We start from the raw sequence: 24463 nt of genomic DNA, 5'->3' as shown, positions 1-24463 counted from the left end.
TCTTTGACCCAGAAGTTGTTAAGAAGTGTACTGTTGAGCTTCCACATTTTGGGACTGTTACTAATCTTTTGTTGATTGTTAAGTGTTAGTTTAATTCCACTGTGGTCTGAGAAGATGCTTGGGATGATTTCAGTGCTCTTGAATTGGCTGATGCTGTCTTTGTGGCCTAACATATGGTCTGTCCTTGAGAATGATCCATGTGGATTTGAGTAAAATGTGTATTCCAGTTTCTTGGGATGAATGACTCTGAAAATGTCCAATAGTTCTAGTTTATCTATCTCTTCATTTAGCTCCCTTATGTCTTTACTGATTTTCTTCCTGGATGATCTGTCAAGTTGAGAGAGTGGGGTGTTGAAGTCCCCTACTATGATTGTGTTACTGTTAATATATTGCTGTAGCTCTTTCAGTAGAAGTTTGATGTATTTAGATGGCTTCTCATTGGGTGCATAGATATTAATAATTGTTAAGTCCTCTTGATTGACTGATCCTCTGAGCATTAAGTAGTGTCCATTCCTATCTTTTTTAATCTTATCTATTTTCAAGTCTATCATGTCAGATATGAGAATAGCTGTTCCTGCCCTTTTTTGTGGGCCATTGGCTTGTATGATAGTTTTCCATCCTTTCACTTTAAGTCTGTGTTTGTCTTGTTGAGTTAGGTGAGTTTCCTGTAGACAACATATTGTTGGGTTGTGTTTTCTGATCCATCTTCCTACTCTGTGTCTTTTAATAGGTGAATTCAGGCCATTGACATTTATTGATATCAAAGATTGAAGATATTTTAACGCCATTCTTGTAGAGTTTTAGAGTGTTTTGATATATGTCCTATTTGTGGTGGTCTGGTTGTTTATAGGAGACCTTTCAGAACTTCTTTCAGGGCAGGCTTGGTGATGGTTGCTTCCTTCAACTGTTGCTTGTCTGAGAAGGTTTTGATGCTTCCATCTAGTCTGAAGGACAGTCTAGCAGGATATAGTATTCTTGGCTGAAAGCCTTTCTCATTGAGCACTCGATAGATATCTTGCCATTCTCTTCTGGCCTGTAGTGTTTGTATGGAGAAGTCTGCTGCTAATCTTATGGGTTTTCCTTTGTAGGTGACTCTTTGTTTATCTCTTGCAGCCTTGAGGATCCTTTCTTTATCCTTATTCCTTTCCATTCTAAGTATGACATGTCTTGGTGTCTTTAGGTCTGGGTTAATTCTGTTTGGGACCCTCTGGGCTTCTTGAATCTTTATGTCTTTGGTGTTGTCTAGACTAGAGAAATTTTCAGCTATTATGGCCTGGAGAATGCTTTCTTCCTCTCCTTCTCTTTCTTCCTCTGGTAAGCCAATAATGCGTATATTGTTTCTTTTGAAGTCATCCCATAGGACTCTGTTGTTGTTTTCAGCATCTCTTAATCTCTTTTTGAGATCTCTTACTTCTTTTTTAGTTGTCTCTAATTCATCCTCAATCTTGCTAATTCTGTCTTCAGCCTCATAGATTCTATTCTCTCTGCCCTCTACTGCTTTCTGGAGTTCATCTATTTTGTTGCCCTGCTCTGATACTGTTTTAGCTTGTTCAGCTAGTTGCCTTCTTAGCTCGGCGATTTCAGCTTTCAGCTCTCTAATAACCATGAGATTATTAGAATTTTCTTCCATATTCTCATTTGTTGTTCCTGCATTTCTGATTACAATTTTTTTCAAATTCTTTACTCACTCCTGTTATTATTTCCTTAGCTAATGTTTGGATGTTGAATTCGTTGTTTTGTGCTTCACCCTCTGGAGGACTTTTAGCTGGACTCTTGTCCTGGTTCGAGTCTCCAATATTTTTTCTTGTTGTTTTAACCATTTTATGTGTTATGTTATGAGTTCCCTTTATCAGTACTTTTCAAATTATTGATCACTATTGCCTGGATTGACTTGTGTCTACGTAATTTAATTAAAGGGTTTACCGTGGTGGAAGTTAACAGTTGTTTCAATCCCTGAGTTGGAGCTCAGTGGTGTAAAAGCCTCTTTTTTTTTCTTCCCTGTAGACTATGGGAGCCTGAGGGCTTTTAAACTATCAATAGGCTTCTTAGCTTAATCACTGACTCCTGACCAAGAGATAAAGCAGGGTGTGGCAGAGATAATTCAGTGGTTATGCAAAGAGACTTTCACAGCCCCTCAGCTATGCCACCGAGGTACAGGTCATCTCCTGAGTTTCCCGGTTAGATCTCTGTCCCCTGGTGTCCCTCCCTGCCACTGCTCCAGATTCTGACGGTAGTAGCAGTGGAGACTCTGAGTTGCACTTGGTGAGTCTCTGGGGAGTCCTTTCCTCCCTTCAGCTGTCCCCTTGTTGGTGGAGCAGACTGGAGGTGGTGTCTCCACTGACAAACTGTTGAACTGTTAGCAGTCACTTAATCTCTCCTTAGGCCCCTCTCTCCTGTCACCAGCCACGCGTGTTTGTACTCAGGGGTGATTTACTGGGTTCCTGTGGTCATTCTAGTCCTGTCTTGTTTCGGTCCGGGTGGTCTCCTTTGGTATTCCTAGTTGATCCGGGAGAGGAGAGGAGAGGAGAGGAGAGGAGAGGAGAGGAGAGGAGAGGAGAGGAGAGGAGAGGAGAGGAGAGAAAGCGATCTGCTGCTTGTAGCTCCACCTCCGGAAGTCGAATCCCCTCCAGTTTTTTTTTTAATTGCCCTCCCTCCCCTTTATTCGAGATGGCTTCCTTGCGTTTTCTCTCATTCTTATAAATTGGAGCCACCATTCCAGGATACTTTTTCATTCAGATTAAGAAACAGAAAGAAACAGAAAGAAGGACAGATAAGAGTTTCTTTTAGGGGAGTGGGCAGTAGCACAACAGGTTAAGCGCAGGTGGCACAAAGCACATGGACCTGTGTAAGGATCCTGGTTCAAGCCCCCAGCTCCCCACCTGCAGGGGAGTCACTTCACAAGTGGTAAAGCAGGTCTGCAGGTGTCTACCTTTCTCTCCTCCTCTGTCTTCCTCTCCTCTCTCCATTCCTCTCTATCCTATCTAACGACGACAAGAGTAACTACAACAATAAAACAAGGGCAACAAAAGGAAATAAATAAATATTTTTTAAAAAGTTTCTTTCAGTGCTCCAATGTGGTACCAGGTCTAGAATCTGAGACAGTATGGCAAGGCACTTATTTTGCCCAGTAAGATATTGCTCTTCACCCAAGTTATTTTTATTGAAAAATCATGGAGGAAGTCTTCAGAGATATTTTATGCTTGGTTTTTTTTTAGTATATATTTATATATACATATATGTTCTAATACAATATAATATATATTATATATAAATATATATTTTTAGTTTAGAATATATATATTTACATTCTAATATAATATATATTATATATTAGTATATATATACTTAAATCACAGCAATACGCAGCTCTGGTTTATGGTGATGCTAGGGATTGAATCGGGGGAACTCAGACCCTCAAGCATGAAAGTCATTTTGCATAACCATTATGCTGTCTCCCAGCCCTGGAGACATTTTAAAATGAGTCCCTTTGTTAAAAATATTTATTTTATGGGAGTCCGGCGGTAGCACAGCGGGTTAAGCTCACGTAGCACAAAGCGCAAGGACCTGCATAAGGATCCCGGTTCGAGCCCCTGGCTCCTCACCTGCAGGGGAATCACTTCACAGGCAGTGATGCAGGTCTACAGATGTCTGTCTTTCTCTCCCCCTCTGTTTTCCCCTCCTCTCTCCATTTCTCTCTGTCCTATCCAACAATGATGACATCAATAACAACAGCAATAATAACTACCACAATAAAACAACAAGGGCAACAAAAGGGAATAAATATTTTAGAAAATTAAAAATATATATTTTATTATATCTTACTGAACAGAGACAAAGATAAATCAAGAGAAGGAAGAGATAGACATCTGCAGCACTGCTCTCCCATGAGGCTTTCCCCCTGCAGATGGGACCTGGGGGCTCAAACCCTGGTCCTTGGGCACTGTAGCACGTGCATCAACCAGATGCGCCCCTATCTGGCCTATTTTTATTTATTTTAAATTCTTATTATCTTTATTTATTGGATAGAAAAGCCAGAAATCAAGAGTGCAGGGGGCTACAGAGAGGGAAAGAGACAGACAGACACCTGCAGACCTGCTTCACCACTTGCAAAGCTTTCCCCCTGCAGGTAGGGACTGGGGACTCAAACCCAGGTCCTCGTGCACTGTACTGTGTGCGCTTAACCATCACCCAGCCCCCCCCCCCATTTATTTTCAATAAATACAGAGAGGCATAGTGAAAGAAAAATATTTATTAAAATTAAAAAAAAATTACTCTGGGGACACAAAGCAGGTGGGAACCTAGCTCCTCCTAGCCATGCTCCTTTGACATGGATTACCAAGCTGACTCAGCAGGTCCTATGGTACCTGCCTTCCCAAAGAGTACAAGAGGCCTCAATGCCAAAGAAAGATTAACAAAGAGCAGCAAAAAGTTTTATTTCCACATCTCTCCTAGTTTCTCACAGCTGAGAACACCTCACCTGATAGTGTGTCTCTCCAACCTTTTATTTCAAACTTGTGCAACAAGCATGAACATGTCACAGTGAGGAGGAAATGAGCTTTTTTTTTTTTGTTATTAAAGGGGTCCCCTTTCTCCCTCCAATGACTCCTCACCCTGGGAAGGATGTAGACAAGAGGTTGAATTTCAGCCTCCCAACCCCTGCAATCCTAGTCTCATCTCTAGCCCCTGCAGAAAACCAAGACAGATGACTCCACCTTTCCGTTTCTCAAAAGGAGACTTTTATTTATTTATTTATTTATTTATTTTTTAACCAGAGAACTGCTCAGCTCTGGCTTATGATGGTGTGGGGGATTGAACCTGGGACTCTGGAGCCTCAGGCATGAGAGGCTATCTATCCCCACCCTCAAAAGGAGACTTTCTTTTATTTATTTATTTATTTATTTTTTATTTTTTTAAAGGAGACTTTCAACTACCCATAACATAGTTTCACACTAGACAGAAACCACACAGAGAGAATGTTTCCCAGGGACTTTCATCATCCCTGCCTCACTGTCCTTTCCAAGAGGTGTCTACTTTAATCAGTCTGACTGTTCTTATGTTCCACAAGGCTAAGAAAAATTAACTAAACAAGAGAGCAATACCACCCCTAGGGTAGTCCAGTGAAATGACCATTCCCAGAACCACACCCCCAGTCTTCCCTGCCTCCCAAATTCTTGTCCCCTAGCCACTATCCTGCACACACCCCTTCCCACTTGACTCTTGATCCCTAAAGGGCTGAGGTGTGGGGAGATGGACTAGGGGTCTGCAGCTTTATAGGTGCATCACTGAGGGACTCCTCAGAGGGCTCCTGAGGCTGGCACTGTGGGCACCACCAGGTGAGCCTCTTCAGGCCCCCTGCGGGCCCCAGTGCTTCCTTCTGGACTCTGTGGCCTGCAGGGCAGCTCTCCTTCTGGTAGATCTGTGTGTGCTGTGGCTGGCTCTGGAGCTTGCCCTGTAGCCAGCAGGCACTGAAGTCCAGCACTTGGTCCAGCAGGGCCTCGAGGCGTGGAGGGCTAAGTGTCGAACCAAGTGACAGAGGATGGATGCCTGCTCTGAACAGGACTTCATTCTTAATGATATTCCCTGCAAGAGAATAAAGGAGGACCACAATAACACAGTCTAAAACAAAACAAAACAAAACAAAAGAAAACCTGCAGGAGGGCTATTCTGCCTCTAACTAGGCTCTGGGGGCCAGGGGTAGGCCTTCTTTTCTATAAAATAGGTGTGGTGGGGCAGTCCCTATCATTGCTACTTTACAGTGAGGGCAAGACCCTAGAGAGGCCCACAAGAGGGCTTATGAAAACGTTCCTGATGGAAATGACCAGTGACAGTGAAAGAGGGATCTATCAGAGGTCTGGGTCAGCCTATTCTGCCAATCAAGAAAGACTGGTTCTGAAATGAGTGCAGCCTAGAATGTTCTTAGCTGTGACTGTGGGCTGCAAGCTCAGACTGACGAGGACTCAGAGATATAGATTCCTGTGCTAAATATGCATATACATGGGCACTGGGCCAAATTAATGTGGTAAACAGTTAATTGTATTTATATATTTTTTCAGGTTTGGGAGTCACACTCTGCCCTAGTCTAGCTTTCTAGTTCTATAACTCTGAAATCATCTTTCCAGACAATATTTTTAGCACACCTTCATGTTAGCTATCAAGCTCAAGCAAAAATTACTAAAGTCATGTGCCCCTAGGAACACACCTAACATAGACTTTCTAGCTTCTTTCCACCCTGAAATCCCTATTCTCATATGCTCTATTCCTGCTTTTTGGCTTCTGTTTATTAAGCATTTTGTCCTGTTTTATATCTTACTGCCTTTCAGCCACCAAGCTGCAGATGCTACTATGATTTCATACTGACCTCGCTGGAATAATGACATCTTAATGTGTCCCTGAACCTCACCTCTCCAGAGCCCTACACCACCAGGGAAAGAGAGAAACAATCTGGGGGTATGGACTGACCTGCCAACACCATGTCCAGCAAGGAAGCAATTAAAGAAGCCAGAACTCCCAGCTTCTGCATCCCAAAAAGAATGTTGGTCCATACTCCCAGATAGGGAGAAGTGATACAAGGAAGATGACCAGAGGGCTCTGAACCCCACCCAATTCCATCAGGACTGGGAAAGAGAAAAGGCAAAAAGGACATTCAGAAGTAGTAACAGGTGTAGGTATGACTTAGAAAGGAAGAGAAAGTAGGGCCACAGAAACAAATGGGCAAAAATATAAATATAGATAGATAGTATAGAAATAATAGTCAATCCACATCTGTGACCTTGGGAGAACTACTTCAGTTTCCAATGGAAGGAATGAGGACACAAAACTCTGGTTGTGGGAACAGTGTGGAATTATACCCGTTATCTTATGGTTCTGTAAATCAATATTAAATCACTAATAAAAAATAGAAAAAAATTAAAAAGCTGCCAGGAAATGTGGATTCATAGTGCTGGCACTGTGTCCCAGAGATATCCCTGATGGCAATAAAAAGATAAATAAATTAATTAATAAACAAATAAATAAATTAATTAATTTAAAGAAATGAAAGGTGTGGTGTTCCTTATCTCTATGGATGTGAAGGAAATGGACTACTCTCCTGCCTGGCTCAAACCCAGCAGAGAGAGCACCTAAATGGGCTCTGGAAACAAGAACATCTGGATTTCAGCGCCCGTTCAGTCAGATCCCCACCATACAAGCAGCTCTGGCATGCCCCAGCACCTCTATGAATTCCACTTGCCTTCACTGTGCAAGGGGGAGTCTTAGCTGTCACATGGGCTTAGTGCGCAGGGCATGAGAATTTGTGCACATAGGGCAGAGGGTGACTTTATGAATACTAAGTTGTTACATTAAAAGTCAACTCTAGGGGCTAGGAGATAGCTCTCCCAACAGAGGCCTTTGCAGTGCTGGTGAGCCTCAGTGCACCATATGCAAGCATCATGAATGGCTAAGGGGAAGGGATGAAAGGGGAGAAATGATGGCTCATTAGTCTAGGGTTATGATTTCTGCTTTGGAAAGGGAAAGATGGCTCCATGGATAGTAAAATTGTGCTTTGGGTTCTCTCTTTCTCTCCCCACTTCTAGGGAAATACAGAACAATAACAAAAATAAATTAGGCCAGGAAGTGGCTTGATGATATAATGCAAGTATGATGCCCTAGATTCATACCTGGGACTGCAAAAGTAAATCAAAATCAAAACAAAGGGAGCCAAGCTGAAGGGGTGAAGTGATCCCTTAAGACCAACAGTATAAATATATTTGAGGAGGGCTGAAGTTCTGTGCTTCCCAGATCAGTGACTGGGGAAGACACTATTCTGGGGATTTAGCCCATCCACAGCTCCTACCTAAGCCTGAGAAATGTCTCTGGTCCAACAGTGTGTAGCAAACAGGCTGTGCCTGGCCTAGGGCTTCCAAGGCTTGTCCTCGATGAAAGTGCTCAGACAAGATGTCAGAGGTGGGTGTGACCACTGGGCAAGAGCCCCAGGACATCTGACAGTTATAGAATGCCAAGAAGCCACCACCACCAAAGTGCAAGACCAACCTGGGAAAAAAGAAAAGACCCTGAGCACATAGTCAACAGCCTTGTTGAGTGACACAGCCACCCTCTGGCTCCCACTCCACAGTCAAGATGAACCCCGAGAGAAAGGGAGATGTTGCCAGGATCTCACAGGTCTTGGGACTACAGGGAATCAATGAAAGAAAGCATATAGGGTCGGGTAGATAGCATAATGGTTATGCAGACTCTCATGCCTGAGGCTCTAAAGTCCCAGGTTCACACTCCTATTAATAATCTTGAAGAAAATAAAACTATATAAAGAAATAGTACTCATGTGATAATCATCTTATAAATTATTATTTCACCCCCCTTAAGTGATTAAAAATAACAACAAAAGAAAAGTAGCCCTGGAGGTAGCACAGAGACCAAAGTACTGAACTCTCAAGCATGAGGTCCTAAGTTTAATTCTGGCATCACATAGGCCAGGATAATCGTCTGGATCTCTCCTCTCTTACATTAATAAATGAAATCATTTTAATGATTTTTTTTTCTTTTTACCAGAGCACTGTTCAGCTCTGGCTTATGGTGGTGCGGGGGATTGAACCTGGGACTTTGGAGCCTCAGGCATAAAAGTCTGTCTGCATAACCATTATGCTATCTACCCTCTGTGCCATTTTAATAATATTTTTAAGGTTTTATTTACTCTGAATCAAGACAGAGAGAAATAGGGTGGGGATAGAGGGAGAGAGAAGGAGAGACACTTGAAACACTGCTTCACATTAGTGACACTTCCCTCCTAGAGGTGGGGACTGGGGGCTTGAACACAGGTCCTCATGCATGGTGATATGTATGCTCAACCAGATGTGCCACCACCCAGGCCCAATAAATAAAATCTTAAAAAGAAAAAAAAAAAACAAAACAGTGGTCTGAGAGGTGGGCAGTGATAAAGCTTTGGACTCTCAAGCATGAGGTCCCGAGTTCGATCCCCAGCAGCACATGTGCCAAAGTGATGTCTGGTTCTTTCTCTCTCCTCCTATCTTTCTCATAAATATATAAAATCTTTTTTAAAAAAGAAAAAAAATCACTTACCATTGACTACACAGAAATTAAACACCAAAAGGCATCACCTACATAGTTTAAAAGATGCAGACAGACTCGAAATGCTTTTGGTGCCATGTCACAGAACTAAAAATCCAATACCCCAAAGTCCTCACAAAATTATTAAAAGGTGCACAAACAACTCACTGCTGGAGAATGCTCAGTTAAGCCAGCACTTATTCAAAGCCAGAAGACTAGCAGCCAAGAACATTTGTTCTTGGCCACCAGTGCCAACTGGTGAATTCACAGCAAGGTTTAGGGAATTCACACTAAAGAAATCACCTGAACTTCGATGTAGTTTTATGACACTAGACATATATATATCGAGATGGAAAGGTAAGATAGGAAAAGAGAAAGACACCCACAGCTTTTCCCTGCTCCAGAAGCTTCCTCATGCAGGTGGGGACCTGGGGCTTGAACCTGGGTCCTTGCACATGGTAACCTGCACTACTAACTGGTTCCCTATACTCTCCTAGACATAATCACACACACACACACACACACACAACTATAACCCTAAATTCAGAGCACTCTAGTCATCTAGTCAAGCCATAAAATTCTTCCCAAAGGTTCCTAACCCTCAAGGGTCAAGTTTGGGGGTTTGGTCTCCCCCTGCCTAAACTCTCCAAGGACTCTGTCATCCATTTTCTACAGGTGACACAGACATGTTATCTTCAGGAAATAGGCTGTGGGAACAGAGATGCATGTGTTCCTGAATTCACCCCAGAATTCTCACCAGCAACAGCCCAACCTGCACTGTGGATCCCACAGAGCCCTGGCCCTGGCCCACACATACCTGGGAATGGGGTCCCTCCAGTCGCCCCTCTTGTTGGCTTTCTTCGCCCTGGAGAACTCATTCACCCAAATGCTGCCAAACATACCGAAGCTGAGCTGCAGCCACTTCTCAGCACTGTTTGCAGGGGCATCACCTCCCACACAACTCCCACTGCTGTCTCCACTAGGCACAGGGCACTCTGGAGACCGAAGGGATGTGTCAGAAATCTTCCGGCACTTGGGTCCCAGAACCTGCTTCTGATCCCTGGCCTCTTTTTTCCTTTTTTGGAGAGGCTCTGGTGGTGACCTGCTGCCAGGCAATTCAATTTCTTCATCAGAATCGAATCTAAGGAATAACTTCTTCCCATGAACCTAGGAAAAAGTAACCATGGATCTTTACATACTGTAAACATGTCCCCAAATTCATATATTGGTATCCAACTACCAAGTGGTCAACTTCCCAAGTTGGTACCCAACTTCCAAGTTATCTGGGGTAAGGATGTGGGCCCTGAGGAAGGTACTTTGATCACAACAGTCAGGTGGGCCTTTATGAATGGGATTAATGTCCTTATAAAAAAGGGGTTACTTTTTTAAAAAATATATTTTTTAATTCTATTTATTTATTCCCTTTTGTTGCCCTTGTTTTATTGTTATAGTTATTGTTGTTGTTACTGATATTGTCGCTGTTGGACAGGACAGAGAAATGGAGAGAGGAGGGGAAACAGAGAGGGGGAAAGACAGACACCTGCAGACCTGCTTCACCACCTGTGAAGCGACTCCTTTGCAGGTGGGGAACTGGGGGCTCGAACCGGGATCCTTATGCTGGTCCTTGTGCTTTGCGCCACATGCACTTAACCCGCTGTGCTACCGCCCAACTCCTGGGGTTATTTTTTATAAGAGAATTTCCTTACTTTTAATTTTTAAATACTCTTTTTTAAATCAGTTAGTTAAAAATTAATTAGCTAATTAATTAATTTTTAACCAGAACACTGTTCAGTTTTGTTTTATGGTGGTGCGGGGGGATTGAACCTGGGACTTTGGAACCTCAAGCATGAAAGTCTCTTTGCATAACCATTATGCTATCTACCCCTGCTCCTAAAATCCTTTTTAACTTATCTTTTTTATTTATTAGAGGCAGCTAGAAATCAAGAGGGAAAGGGGAGGTAGAGAGGAGAGAGACAGGGAGACATCTGCAGCCCTGCTTCACTACTTGCAAAGCTTTCCTCCTGCAAGTGGGGACCAGGGGCTTGAACTTAGGTCCTTGTGCACTGTAACATGTATGCTCAACCAGGTGTGTCACACCCCCCAGGGGTACTCCCTCTCCCCACTCCTTCTATAATGTGAGGACACAGCCAAAAGACAATCCTCTAAGAACCAGGAAAAGAGCCCTCACCAGACCTTGAATCTACGAGAGCATTGATCTTGATCTTGGACTTTCAGTTTCTAGACCTGGAGAAACAGGTTTCTACTATTTCCAAGCTCCCAGTATGTGATAGTGCTGCAGAAGTCCAAAAAAATGAGAGCCAAAACAAATACAAAAAAGGAAGACATGTGTTCACACATATTAACCCCAACAAAAACTGTCCCAATAATGTTTCTTCCATAATATTTTCCCTAATTGGGCATTTGGGATTTTAAAAAAGCATGCAAATGGGGGCCGGGTGGTAGCACAGCAGGTTAAGCACACATGGCGCAAAGCCAAGGACCAGCACAAGGATCCCAGTTCGAGCCCCCAGCTCCCCACTTGAAAGGGGGTAGCTTCACAAGTGGTGAAGCAGACCCTGCTTTATCTCTTGGTCAGGAGTCAGTGATTAAGCTAAGAAGCCTATTGATAGTTTAAAAGCCCTCAGGCTCCCATAGTCTACAGGGAAGAAAAAAAAAAGAGGCTTTTACACCACTGAGCTCCAACTCAGGGATTGAAACAACTGTTAACTTCCACCACGGTAAACCCTTTAATTAAATTACGTAGACACAAGTCAATCCAGGCAATAGTGATCAATAATTTGAAAAGTACTGATAAAGGGAACTCATAACATAACACATAAAATGGTTAAAACAACAAGAAAAAATATTGGAGACTCGAACCAGGACAAGAGTCCAGCTAAAAGTCCTCCAGAGGGTGAAGCACAAAACAACGAATTCAACATCCAAACATTAGCTAAGGAAATAATAACAGGAGTGAGTAAAGAATTTGAAAAAATTGTAATCAGAAATGCAGGAACAACAAATGAGAATATGGAAGAAAATTCTAATAATCTCATGGTTATTAGAGAGCTGAAAGCTGAAATCGCCGAGCTAAGAAGGCAACTAGCTGAACAAGCTAAAACAGTATCAGAGCAGGGCAACAAAATAGATGAACTCCAGAAAGCAGTAGAGGGCAGAGAGAATAGAATCTATGAGGCTGAAGACAGAATTAGCAAGATTGAGGATGAATTAGAGACAACTAAAAAAGAAGTAAGAGATCTCAAAAAGAGATTAAGAGATGCTGAAAACAACAACAGAGTCCTATGGGATGACTTCAAAAGAAACAATATACGCATTATTGGCTTACCAGAGGAAGAAAGAGAAGGAGAGGAAGAAAGCATTCTCCAGGCCATAATAGCTGAAAATTTCTCTAGTCTAGACAACACCAAAGACATAAAGATTCAAGAAGCCCAGAGGGTCCCAAACAGAATTAACCCAGACCTAAAGACACCAAGACATGTCATACTTAGAATGGAAAGGAATAAGGATAAAGAAAGGATCCTCAAGGCTGCAAGAGATAAACAAAGAGTCACCTACAAAGGAAAACCCATAAGATTAGCAGCAGACTTCTCCATACAAACACTACAGGCCAGAAGAGAATGGCAAGATATCTATCGAGTGCTCAATGAGAAAGGCTTTCAGCCAAGAATACTATATCCTGCTAGACTGTCCTTCAGACTAGATGGAAGCATCAAAACCTTCTCAGACAAGCAACAGTTGAAGGAAGCAACCATCACCAAGCCTGCCCTGAAAGAAGTTCTGAAAGGTCTCCTATAAACAACCAGACCACCACAAATAGGACATATATCAAAACACTCTAAAACTCTACAAGAATGGCGTTAAAATATCTTCAATCTTTGATATCAATAAATGTCAATGGCCTGAATTCACCTATTAAAAGACACAGAGTAGGAAGATGGATCAGAAAACACAACCCAACAATATGTTGTCTACAGGAAACTCACCTAACTCAACAAGACAAACACAGACTTAAAGTGAAAGGATGGAAAACTATCATACAAGCCAATGGCCCACAAAAAAGGGCAGGAACAGCTATTCTCATATCTGACATGATAGACTTGAAAATAGATAAGATTAAAAAAGATAGGAATGGACACTACTTAATGCTCAGAGGATCAGTCAATCAAGAGGACTTAACAATTATTAATATCTATGCACCCAATGAGAAGCCATCTAAATACATCAAACTTCTACTGAAAGAGCTACAGCAATATATTAACAGTAACACAATCATAGTAGGGGACTTCAACACCCCACTCTCTCAACTTGACAGATCATCCAGGAAGAAAATCAGTAAAGACATAAGGGAGCTAAATGAAGAGATAGATAAACTAGAACTATTGGACATTTTCAGAGTCATTCATCCCAAGAAACTGGAATACACATTTTACTCAAATCCACATGGATCATTCTCAAGGACAGACCATATGTTAGGCCACAAAGACAGCATCAGCCAATTCAAGAGCACTGAAATCATCCCAAGCATCTTCTCAGACCACAGTGGAATTAAACTAACACTTAACAATCAACAAAAGATTAGTAACAGTCCCAAAATGTGGAAGCTCAACAGTACACTTCTTAACAACTTCTGGGTCAAAGAGGAAATCAAGGAAGAAATCAAAATGTTTCGAGAGTTCAATGAAAATGAAGACACAAGCTCTCAAAATATTTGGGACACAGCTAAAGCAGTCCTAAGAGGGAAGTTCATAGCTATACAAGCACACATTAGGAAACAAGAAAAGGGGGGAGGGGGTGGGATATGGAGATTGGGCGGTGGGAATTGTGTGGAGTTGTACCCCTCCTACCCTATGGTTTTGTTAATTAATCCTTTCTTAAATTAAAAAAAAAAAGAAAAAAGAAAAAAAAAAAGGAAACAAGAAAAGGCACAAATAAGCAGCCTGATTGCACATCTTAAAGACCTAGAAGAAGAACAACAAAGGAATCCTAAAGCAACCAGAAGGACAGAAATCACTAAAGTTAGGGCAGAAATAAATAACATTGAGAATAGGAAAACCATACAAAAGATCAATGAAAGTAAATGTTGGTTCTTCGAAAGAGTAAACAAAATCGACAAGCCTTTAGCCAGACTCACAAAACAAAAAAGGGAGAAGACCCAAATAAATCGGATAGTAAATGAAAGAGGAGATATCACAACAGACACTGCAGAAATTCAACATATCATGCGAGGCTTCTATGAACAACTATATGCCACCAAGCTAGAGAACGTGGAAGAAATGAATGATTTCCTAGATACCTACCAACTTCCAAAACTAAGTAAAGAGGAAGTGGATAACATGAACAGGCCCATCACAGCTAATGAAATTGAAACAGTTATCAAAAATCTTCCCCAAAATAAAAGTCCTGGACCAGATGGTTTTACAAATGAATTCTACAAAACTTTCAAAGAAGAACTAATACCTCTACTTTTAAAAGTCTTCCAGAAGATTGAAGACACTGGAATACTCCCTGCCAGCTTCTATGAAACCAACATCACCCTGATACCAAAAGCAGACAGGGACACAACCAAAAAAGAAAACTACAGACCAATATCTCTGATGAACATAGATGCGAAAATATTGAACAAAATTCTAGCCAACCGGATACAGCAGTATATCAAAAAGATTGTTCATCATGACCAAGTGGGGTTTATCCCAGGCATGCAAGGTTGGTTTAATATATGTAAATCAATCAATGTGATCCACCACATCAACAAAAGCAAGACCAAAAACCACATGGTCATATCAATAGATGCAGAGAAAGCCTTTGACAAAATACAACATCCCTTTATGATCAAAATACTATAAAACATGGGAGTAGATGGAAAATTCCTGAAGCTAGTGGAGTCTATATATAGCAAACCTACAGCCAACATCATACTCAATGGTGAAAAACTGGAAGCATTTCCACTCAGATCAGGTACTAGACAGGGCTGCCCACTATCACCATTACTATTCAACATAGTGTTGGAAGTTCTTGCCATAGCAATCAGGCAGGAGCAAGGAATTAAAGGCATACAGATTGGAAGAGAAGAAGTCAAACTCTCCTTATTTGCAGATGACTATCAGTATACATGGAAAAACCTAAGGAATCCAGCAAGAAGCTTTTGGAAATCATCAGGCAATATAGTAAGGTGTCAGGCTACAAAATTAACATTCAAAAGTCAGTGGCATTCCTCTATGCAAACACTAAGTTAGAAGAAATTGAAATCCAGAAATCAGTTCCTTTTTCTATAGCAACAAAAACAATAAAATATCTAGGAGTAAACCTAACCAAAGAAGTGAAAGACTTGTATACTGAAAATTATGAGTCACTACTCAAAGAAATTGAAAAAGACACAAAGAAGTGGAAAGATATTCCATGTTCATGGGTTGGAAGAATTAACATCATCAAAATGAATATATTACCCAGAGCCATCTACAAATTTAATGCTATCCCCATCAAGATCCCAAGCACATTTTTTAGGAGAATAGGAAAAATGCTACAAATGTTTATCTGGAACCAGAAAAGACCTAGAATTGCCAAAACAATCTTGAGAAAAAAGAACAGAACCGGAGGCATCACACTCCCAGATCTCAAACTGTATTATAGGACCATTGTCATCAAAACTGCTTGGTACTGGAACATGAACAGACACACTGACCAGTGGAATAGAATTGAGAGCCCAGAAATGAGGCCCCACATGTATGGACATCTAATCTTTGACAAAGGGGCCCAGACTATTACATGGGGAAAGCAGAGTCTCTTCAACAAATGGTGTTGGAAACAATGGCTTGAAACATGCAGAAGAATGAAACTGAATCACTGTATTTCACCAAATACAAAAGTAAATTCCAAGTGGATCAAGGACTTGGATGTTAGACCAGAAACTATCAGATACTTAGAGGAAAATATTGGCAGAACTTTTTTCCGCATAAATTTTAAAGACATTTTCAATGAAACGAATCCAATTACAAGGAAGACTAAGGCAAGTATAAACCTATGGGACTACATCAAATTAAAAAGCTTCTTCACAGCAAAAGAAACCACTACCCAAACCAAGAGACCCCTCACAGAATGGGAGAAGATCTTTACATGTCATACATCAGATAAGAGTTTAATAACCAACATATATAAAGAGCTTGCCAGACTCAACAACAAGACAACAAATAACCCCATCCAAAAATGGGGGGAGGACTCGGACAGAATATTCACCACAGAAGAGACCCAAAAGGCCGAGAAACACATGAAAAAATGCTCCAAGTCTCTGATTGTCAGAGAAATGCAAATAAAGACAACAATGAGATATCACTTCACTCCTGTGAGAATGTCATCAGAAAAGGTAACCGCAGCAAATGCTGGAGAGGGTGTGGGGTCAAAGGAACCCTCCTGCACTGCTGGTGGGAATGTCAATTGGTCCAACCTCTATGGAAAACAGTCTGGAGAACTCTCAGAAGGCTAGAAATGGACCTACCCTATGACCCTGCAATTCCTCTCCTGGGTATATATCCTAAGGAACCCAACACATCCATCCAAAAAGATCTGTGTACACATATGTTCTTGGCAGCACAATTTGTAATAGCCAAAACCTGGAAGCAACCCAGGTGTCCAACAACAGATGAGTGGCTGAGCAAGTTGTGGTATATATACACAATGGAATACTACTCAGCTGTAAAAAATGGTGACTTCACCATTTTCAGCCGATCTTGGATGGACCTTGAAAAAATCATGTTGAGTGAAATAAGTCAGAAACTGAAGGATAAATATGGGATGATCTCACTCTCAGGCCGAAGTTGAAAAACAAGATTAGAAAAGAAAACACAAGTCGAACCTGAAATGGAATTGGCGTATCACACCAAAGTAAAAGACTCTGGGGTGGGTGGGTGGGGAGAATACAGGTCCATGAAAGATGATGAATGACACAGTGGGGGTTGTATTGTTAAATGGGAAACTGGGGAATGTTATGCATGTACAAATTATTGTATTTACTGTTGAATGTAAAACATTAATTCCCCAATAAAGAAATAAATTATTTAAAAAAAATAAAAATAAAATAAAATAAAATAATGACATAGTGGGGGTTGTATTGTTAAATGGGAAACTGGGGAATGTTATTCATGTACAAACTATTGTATTTACTGTTGAATGTAAAACATTAATTCCCCAATAAAGAAATAAATTTTTTTAAAAAAGTGGTGAAGCAGGTCTGCAGGTGTCTTTCGATCCTCCTCTCTGTCTTCCTCTCCTCTCTTAATTTCTCTTTGTCCTATCCAATAACAACAATAGCTAATAACAATAACAATAATAACAGCAACAATAAACAACAAGGGCAACAAAAGGGGGGGAAATGGCCTCCAGGAGCAGTGGATTCATAGTGCAGGCAGTGATAACCCTGGAGGCAAAAAAAAAAAAAAAAAGCAAGCAAACAAAAACCACTAAGAGCACAACTAGCTGAATAAGCTAATACAGTATTGGAACAGGGTAACAAAGTAGCTGAGTCACAGAAAACAGAGGAGAGAGAAAACAGAACAAGTGAGGCAGAAAACAAAATTAGCAATTAGAGAAAACTAAGAAAGAAGTAAGAGATCTCAAAAAGAGATTAAGAGATACTGAAAACAACAGAGACATATGGGATAATTTCAAAAGAAATAATATACACATTATCGGCTTACCAGAGGAAGAAAGAGACGGAAAAGCAAGCATTATACAGGACATAATAACATAATTTTCCTGCTCTAGACAACATAAAAGACATAAAGGTTCAAGAAACCCAGAGGGTCCTAAACATAATTAATCCATGCTTAAAGATACCAAGACACATCATATTTAGATGAAAAGGAATAAGGATAAAGAAAGGATCCTGAACACTGCAAGAGAAAAACAAAGAGTCACTTACAAAAGAAAGCCCATAAGATTAGGAGCAGATTTCTCTACACAAACACTATAGGCCAGAAGAGAATGCAAGATATACAGAGAGTGCTCAATGAGGAAGGCTTTCAACCAAGACTACTGTATCCTGCTAGAATGTCAGTCAGACTAGATAGAGGTATAAAAACCTTCTCAAACAAGCAACAGTTGAAAGAATCAACTATCACCAAGTCTGTCCTGAAAAAAAATTTGAAAGGTCTCCTATAAACAGACCACCATAAACATGCCATATATCAGAACACTTTAAAAATCTACAATAATGGTGTTAAAATATCTTCAATCTATGATATCAATAAATATCAATGGCCTGATTCACCTATTAAAAGGCAGAATAAGAAGATGGATCAGAAAATACAACCCAACAATATGTTGTCTGTAGGAATCCCACCTAACTCAACAAGACAAATACAGACTCAAAGTGAAAGGATGGAAAACTATCATACAAGCCAATGAGCCACAAATAAGGGCAGGAACAGCTACACTCATATCTGATACAATAGACTTTAAAGTAAATAAAATTTAAAAAGATGGTGATGGAAATTACTTAATGCTCAGAGGATCAGTCAATCAAGAGGACTTAACAGTTATTAACATCTGTGTCCTCAATGAGACGACATCCAAATACATCAAACATCTACTGAAAGAACTACAGCAATAAATCTCACATGCCTGTGTGGTGCTTTGATTTTCTCTTCTTTTTTTAAGACTTCATTTTTTAATGAGAAAGACAGCAGGAGAAAGAGAAAGAACCAGACATGACTCAGGTACATATGCTGCCAGGGACTGAACTAGGGACCTCCTGCTTGAGAGTTCAATGCCTTATTCACTGCGCCACCTCTTGGACCACAGATTTTCTCTTTCATTAACAGATAAATCCTAAAAAATAAATAAATAGGACAAGAATATAAGATACCTACTAAAATACTTAAGAAATATTAGCTGGGAATTTCTAGAAATTAACGAATAGAGAGACTCTTGGATTCAGGAAGCTCTAAGATCTTAAATAAATAAATAAATAAATAAAGTTGGTAAAACAGTTCACTTGGATAGTGTGCTGCTTTGCCATGTACACAGCCTAGGTTTTAGCCCAGCCCCCACTACACTGAGGAGGCTTTGGTTTCTTTCACTCTATCTGAAAAATACATACATGTGAGGAGTTAGGCAGTAGCTCAGCAGGTTAAATGCATTTGACGCAAAGCACAAGGATGGGCGTAAGGATCCCGATTCGAGCCCCTGGCTCCCCACCTGCAGGGGAGTCACTTCACAGGTAGTGAAGCAGGTCTGCAGGTGTCTGTCTTTCTCTCCCCCTCTCTGTCTTCCCCTCCTCTCTCAATTTCTCTCTGTCCTATCCAACAACGGTGACATCAATAACAACAACAATAATAACTACAACAAGAAAACACAAGGGCAACAAAAGGAAAAATATAAAATATTTTAAAAACATACATGCATGCATACATACATTCTTACATACATACATGTAGCATAGGAAATAGTGTGGTGGCTAGAGTACTGAACTTAAAAGCATGAAGTCCCTGTTATTTCATGTGCCAGAGTGATACTATGATTCCCTTTCTCCCCTTCTCTGTTGTGTTAGCAAATACGTTTTATTTGTTTACTGTCGGACATTAAGCCAGCTCCCCCCGCTCCACCCTGCATTGCTGATACTACGGCCTATTTACATAATCATTGTTTTGCCTGAAAGATCCCCACCCATTCCATTCCTTTGATCTATCTTCTTCGAGACCCGCCCTGCCTGCAGGGTAACATTAATCCCACCAGTTAAAATCATCTCAACAGTTGCTAAGGAAGTTTATACCTTCCCAGCTGGCTTTTGCCTTTCTCTACCCCCTTTCCTAGCCATTTCTGTTTCCAACTTGACACTTCCGGTTCTATCCTATAAAAACGTTGTCTCTGATCAATAAAGGTTGCATTACCTCGAGCCACATGCTTGGTTCCTGAGTCATCTATCTCCCGCATCGCTGAGTGAGTAGCAGCCCAGGTTGGCTCCAGTCGAGTTATCTCCAACCCAGAGAGTACGCGCCCGGGAAGAATACCCCCACGCTAGCCTGGCAGTTTACTACCAGAGCCCTCCTAAACTCTAGCTTCTAGTGGTGTTGGGGATTGAATCTGGAACCTTTGGTGCCACAGGCATGACAATCTTTCTGCATAACCATTATGCTATCTCCCCACTTTAATAAATAAAAAGGGAATTTTAAAAGCATCTAGAGAGAAGCAGAGACACCTAAAAAGGGACTCCTTATAAGTCTGTCAGCTGATTTTCCAACAGAGATTTCAAAGACCTGAGAAACTGTCAGGATACATTGAAAGTTTTGAATATAAAAATCATGTACCCAAGTACAATGCATCTAGCTAGGTTATCAATCTGGCTTGAAGGAGTGGTAAAGATCTTTTCAGACATATAGTTAAAGGAGTTCACTGTCACCAAGCCAGTCTGAAAAGAAAACTAAAGCAACTTATATAAAAGGAAACCACTGAATGTCCTTTCTCATGTGGGGATAAATAAAGTAACAGAACAAGCACTGAATGAAGATAAGCCTTGGGACTCAGACTGAAGAAGTAAGATTATGAAAGCAGACTAGTGTGAGGTGTTGCCGGGACTGGTTACAGAGAAGATTACAATGGGGCATTGACTACCTACGAATCAATCAAGCAGTCCCCAGGCTATCTTCCGCATATTCCTCTGGGTTTCTAGACCCTGACTTCTGCCTTTGCTTCCCAGAAACTGGTCCCCAGGACCACTTCCAGATTCCCTAGCTCTTCTGCTTACCCACTTATTTGGGAGAGATCTTGATCGCCCACTCAGACACAGGCCCATTCCTGGGGCTGATATCCCAAAGAGACATACCCCACAAACGTCACAAAACAGTTTAAACTGAGTCCAAATGCTCTTCTGAAAAGAGCCTGGACCTGGTGGACAGGTTGCCTGGGCTGACCCTGTCCTCACCAGCTGTGTCAACATGGGTGTCTCTTACAGGACCCATCTCCAATGCAGGAATTCCGTAAGGGGTTCTAAGACCATTTCTAGGTCTAAATGAAAGTCTTTTATCGTGTGTGTGTGTGTGTTTATGGGGTGAGAGAGGACTATCAGATGAAAGATGGGAGTAGCACAAATGAGGTGCCAGGAATGAAGTCTGCTCATTCTAGTTTTAATGGTAGATGGTTTATCTTATTTTACAGAATTTGCAGTGGGTATGATGGCACCACTGAATCTAGACACAGACTAGAAGCTGCCATGAAAAGCAGGGGGAGCACAAGTAGGAGCAGAGTTAAAAGGAAAGGGGAGGGGGCGGGTGTTGTCTAAGCAAGAAGAGTATAGCCTGTCAGGAAGGCCTGGCAGAGGCATCCACAAGTTCAAGGCGACTGGAAGAGTCAGGGGCAGGTAGGAAATAGACTGGAGATCAGGCCTGAGCTGGCCTACCAAGGCCACCAAAAGCCCCATGGGAGAACTCTGATTTGCTAAGAACAGAGATGGTCAGGATGACACTTTGGTGGGTCTTTGTCCTGGAGGATTAAGCACGGTCCCCAGACAAAGGTGCACAGGTCAGAATCACCAGTGGAGTTGTCTTGGGCTCACAGAAATGTTCTATGCACTCACTTGGGTGTCCTGGAGCCACAGAGACTGGAAGTCAGCAGGGTTGAGCTTCTTGCTGCTGCCACCTGTCTTGACCACCTGCTGCCCCACAAAGGGGGTGACCAGATGGTGAAACTTCCGCACAGATGGCCCCTCTGGCATCGCTGCAGCAAGGAGCAGGGAAGAAATTTCTTTTCAATGTTTTTTCTTTAGAAATCAAACAAACAAAAAAGACTTGTTAACTGGAACTCAGGACCTCATGCTTACAAGTCCTACACTCTACCACTGAGCCACCTCCTCAACCTGAAAAAAATATTTATTTTAATGGGAGATACCAGAGCACTGCACCAAAGCTGGTATATGTGTGGTGCCAGGGATCTAACATGGGACCTCAGGCGTGCATGTTCTGTACTCTAGCACTGAGTTTTCTCCCAGTTTCTTTGAGGTTATTATGGCTAGGTGTCCAAGCTCCAAGTTTCCCAGCTATCTTTCTTTCATCAATATAAGAATCTTGGTGGCCCCAAGAGGAGTATGGATAGGGAGTGATGGGGTCAAAGTGGGTCTTGTGAAGTTCCCAGGAGTTTCCCCTCCAATTCTCTTACTTTCCTTCATGAACACACTTATTAAACACCAACACTGTCTTAGGTGTCATATTGAGGCACTGTAAGCTTTCACCTTGGGGACAGCTAAAAACAGGAACTAGTTCTTGTCACTTTCTACCTGGACTTGGGGTCCTGACTCTTTGCTAATCACCATCCTTCCCTATCCACCTTGCAAAAGCCTATTGGTCCAGGTTGGGTGGTGGCACAACTGGTTGAGCTTGCACATTACCACTGCAAAGCAGGGTTCAAGCCTCCTATCCCCAACTGTGGGGAAGGGGTGGGGCTTCATGAGCAGTGAAGCAGGTCTGCAGGTGTCTCTTTCTCTATCTCCCCCTCTTAATATCTCTGTATCTATCATAAAGAGAAGAAAGAGAAAGGGGAGGGGGGGAGAGAGGGAAAGGAATGAAAGAAAATGGCCACTGGGAGCAATGGGTTCATAGCACAAGCTCCAAGCCCCAGCAATAATAACCCTGTTGGATGAATATGTGTGTGTGTGTGTGTGTGTGTGTGTGTGTGTGTACACATACATACAGGCAACCCAGGAGGTGATGGGACCTCTCAAGTATGAGGTCCCAGTTTGAACCCCAGAACTGCATGCACAAGAGGGGGTGCTCTGATTCTCTCTCTCTCTAATAATTAATCTTTCTATTTGATAGCTGATGCCCTCTGCGATGGTATTAATATTAATGAGAGAAAAACACAAAACTACAGAGAAAGAGACCAAGACTAGAGCACTGCTCAGCTCTGGCTTATAGTGGTGCTGGGAATTGAACTAGATCACAGAGCCTCAGGCATAAAAGCCTTTTGCATAGCCATTATGCTATCTCCCCAACCCTAATACACCTTAAAATTAAAAAATAAAATAAAAGAGCCAGGCGGTGGCACACCTGGTTGAGTGAACACACTACAGTGCACAAGGACTCAGGTTCAAGCCCCTGGCCTCGCACCTGCAGGGGAAAGCTAAGTGCAGTAGGGCTGCAGGTGTTTCTCTGTCTCTCTCCTCCTTTCAATAAATAAATAAAATCAATAATAAGTAATAAATAAAATAAAAAAATCTCTGAAATGAGAAGCCTTTTTATTTCCTAGTTTCACTAGCAGTAGCGTATCTTAACACTTAGAGGAGCCTTGGATTCACTGAAATATAGTCAGAGTTCCCCTAGTCTGAACTAGATTTGAGACCAGGAAAGTGTCTCAGTAACCCAGATTCCATTCCCTGCACCAGGATCATGCTGCTCTCAACAAATTAATCAGCCTATCCTGACATGCTGACCATCCAGGGAAGTCTCTGTAAAAGCGTCCCCTCACCCACAGCCTCCCCAAATACACATTTCTCAGAAGACTAGGGTGTGAGGCCCTGCGCAGGAATCTAACCAAGGGGTTGGGGGACCCTGTGCACACCTCCCCCGTTAGCGCTGGGCGGAGGAGAGCTCCTCTATCCCCACGTCTTCTCTCTGGGAGCCCACCTGCCGCTTCCTGAGGGAGTTCCCTAGAGGGCACGCTGGTGAACACAAACTCACTCGGGCGCTTCTAGATTGTTCTGGGAGGATACTTCCCTACCAGGGGTCCAGAGACGGTCGGGCGGCGTAAAGTCTTGCTTTTGCAGGGGTGGGGGACACCCCAAGCTTCCGCAAGGTCGATGAAGTACTAGGACCCCAGGCTGGGGAATAACCCACCGCCCCACGGCGAGCGCACTCAACCCGCGCAGCCTGTGCAGCCCCGCCCCAAGAGGCTCCTCCCCGGGGGCAGGATCAGAAGGTTGCGGCTGTGATGGGGGGTTGGGGTGTCTCCTGGGACTCCTCTCCGCTGGTAGATGGGGGGTTCTGACGTTTCTGCTAAGTGTGGGAGCAGAGGGCCTGCAAGGGAGGCTGGATCCCTACGAGTGGTTTGTCTGTGTGGGACAGACAGACTGACTGGGAGGAAAGGTTCTAGAGGGAGAACTTGGAGGGGAAGAGAGGGCAGGGCAGAGGCCGGTCTTCTGGTTGGGGTGCTCCACCTGGAGCTTCAGGATGTAGCTGAGAAGGGAACAGGTGATCAAGAAATTCTCACAATGTATTATTGTTGTTATAATAAGAGAAAGAGCTGAGCACTGCTCCGCTCTACCTTATCGTGGTGAATGGAACTGAACCTGGGACCTCAGAGCCTCAAGCATGAAAATCTTTTGTGTAAATATTGTGCTGTCTCCCCAGCCTTCCCAGTGTCTCTAGGTTTGGTGGTTGGAGGAGGGGGGAGGACTGAATCTGGG

General features: G+C 42.3%; 1 protein-coding gene across 3 annotated transcripts; it reads right to left on the bottom strand.

Annotated features, from left to right (window-relative positions):
• Positions 1-4281: 4281 nt before the first annotated feature.
• NEIL2 (nei like DNA glycosylase 2) lies at positions 4282-23933 on the bottom strand. 3 transcript variants are annotated; one of them, XM_060184933.1, is made up of 5 exons: positions 23685-23933; positions 21644-21783; positions 9878-10227; positions 7832-8028; positions 4282-5580 (listed from the first exon to the last, which is right to left on the bottom strand). In XM_060184933.1, the coding sequence occupies exons 2-5, from the start codon at positions 21779-21781 to the stop codon at positions 5225-5227; spliced, it is 1041 nt and encodes a 346-aa protein (XP_060040916.1). In that variant the 5' UTR covers positions 21782-21783; positions 23685-23933; the 3' UTR covers positions 4282-5224. The 3 variants fall into 3 exon arrangements, with proteins under 3 accessions (XP_060040916.1, XP_060040917.1, XP_060040915.1); XM_060184934.1 differs by having other exon boundaries at positions 23739-23933; XM_060184932.1 differs by having other exon boundaries at positions 23779-23933.
• Between the last annotated feature and the right edge of the window lie 530 nt (positions 23934-24463).

The sequence above is a fragment of the Erinaceus europaeus genome, chromosome 2 (assembly GCF_950295315.1).
Source record: "Erinaceus europaeus chromosome 2, mEriEur2.1, whole genome shotgun sequence".
Classification (NCBI taxonomy): Eukaryota; Metazoa; Chordata; class Mammalia; order Eulipotyphla; family Erinaceidae; genus Erinaceus; species Erinaceus europaeus.
Note: the sequence above shows the minus strand (reverse complement) of the source record. Positions and strands in the feature narration are given on the sequence as shown.

Excerpts from the sequence above, each read along its gene's own strand:
- NEIL2 (XM_060184933.1), bottom strand. The coding sequence starts at position 21,781 with ATGCCAGAGGGGCCATCTGTGCGGAAGTTTCACCATCTGGTCACCCCC. Across the intron at positions 8,029-9,877 it reads TGGAGGGACCCCATTCCCAG|GTTGGTCTTGCACTTTGGTG; the intron begins GTATGTGTGGGC and ends CTTTTTTCCCAG. Across the intron at positions 5,581-7,831 it reads GAGACATTTCTCAGGCTTAG|GGAATATCATTAAGAATGAA; the intron begins GTAGGAGCTGTG and ends ATTCTCTTGCAG.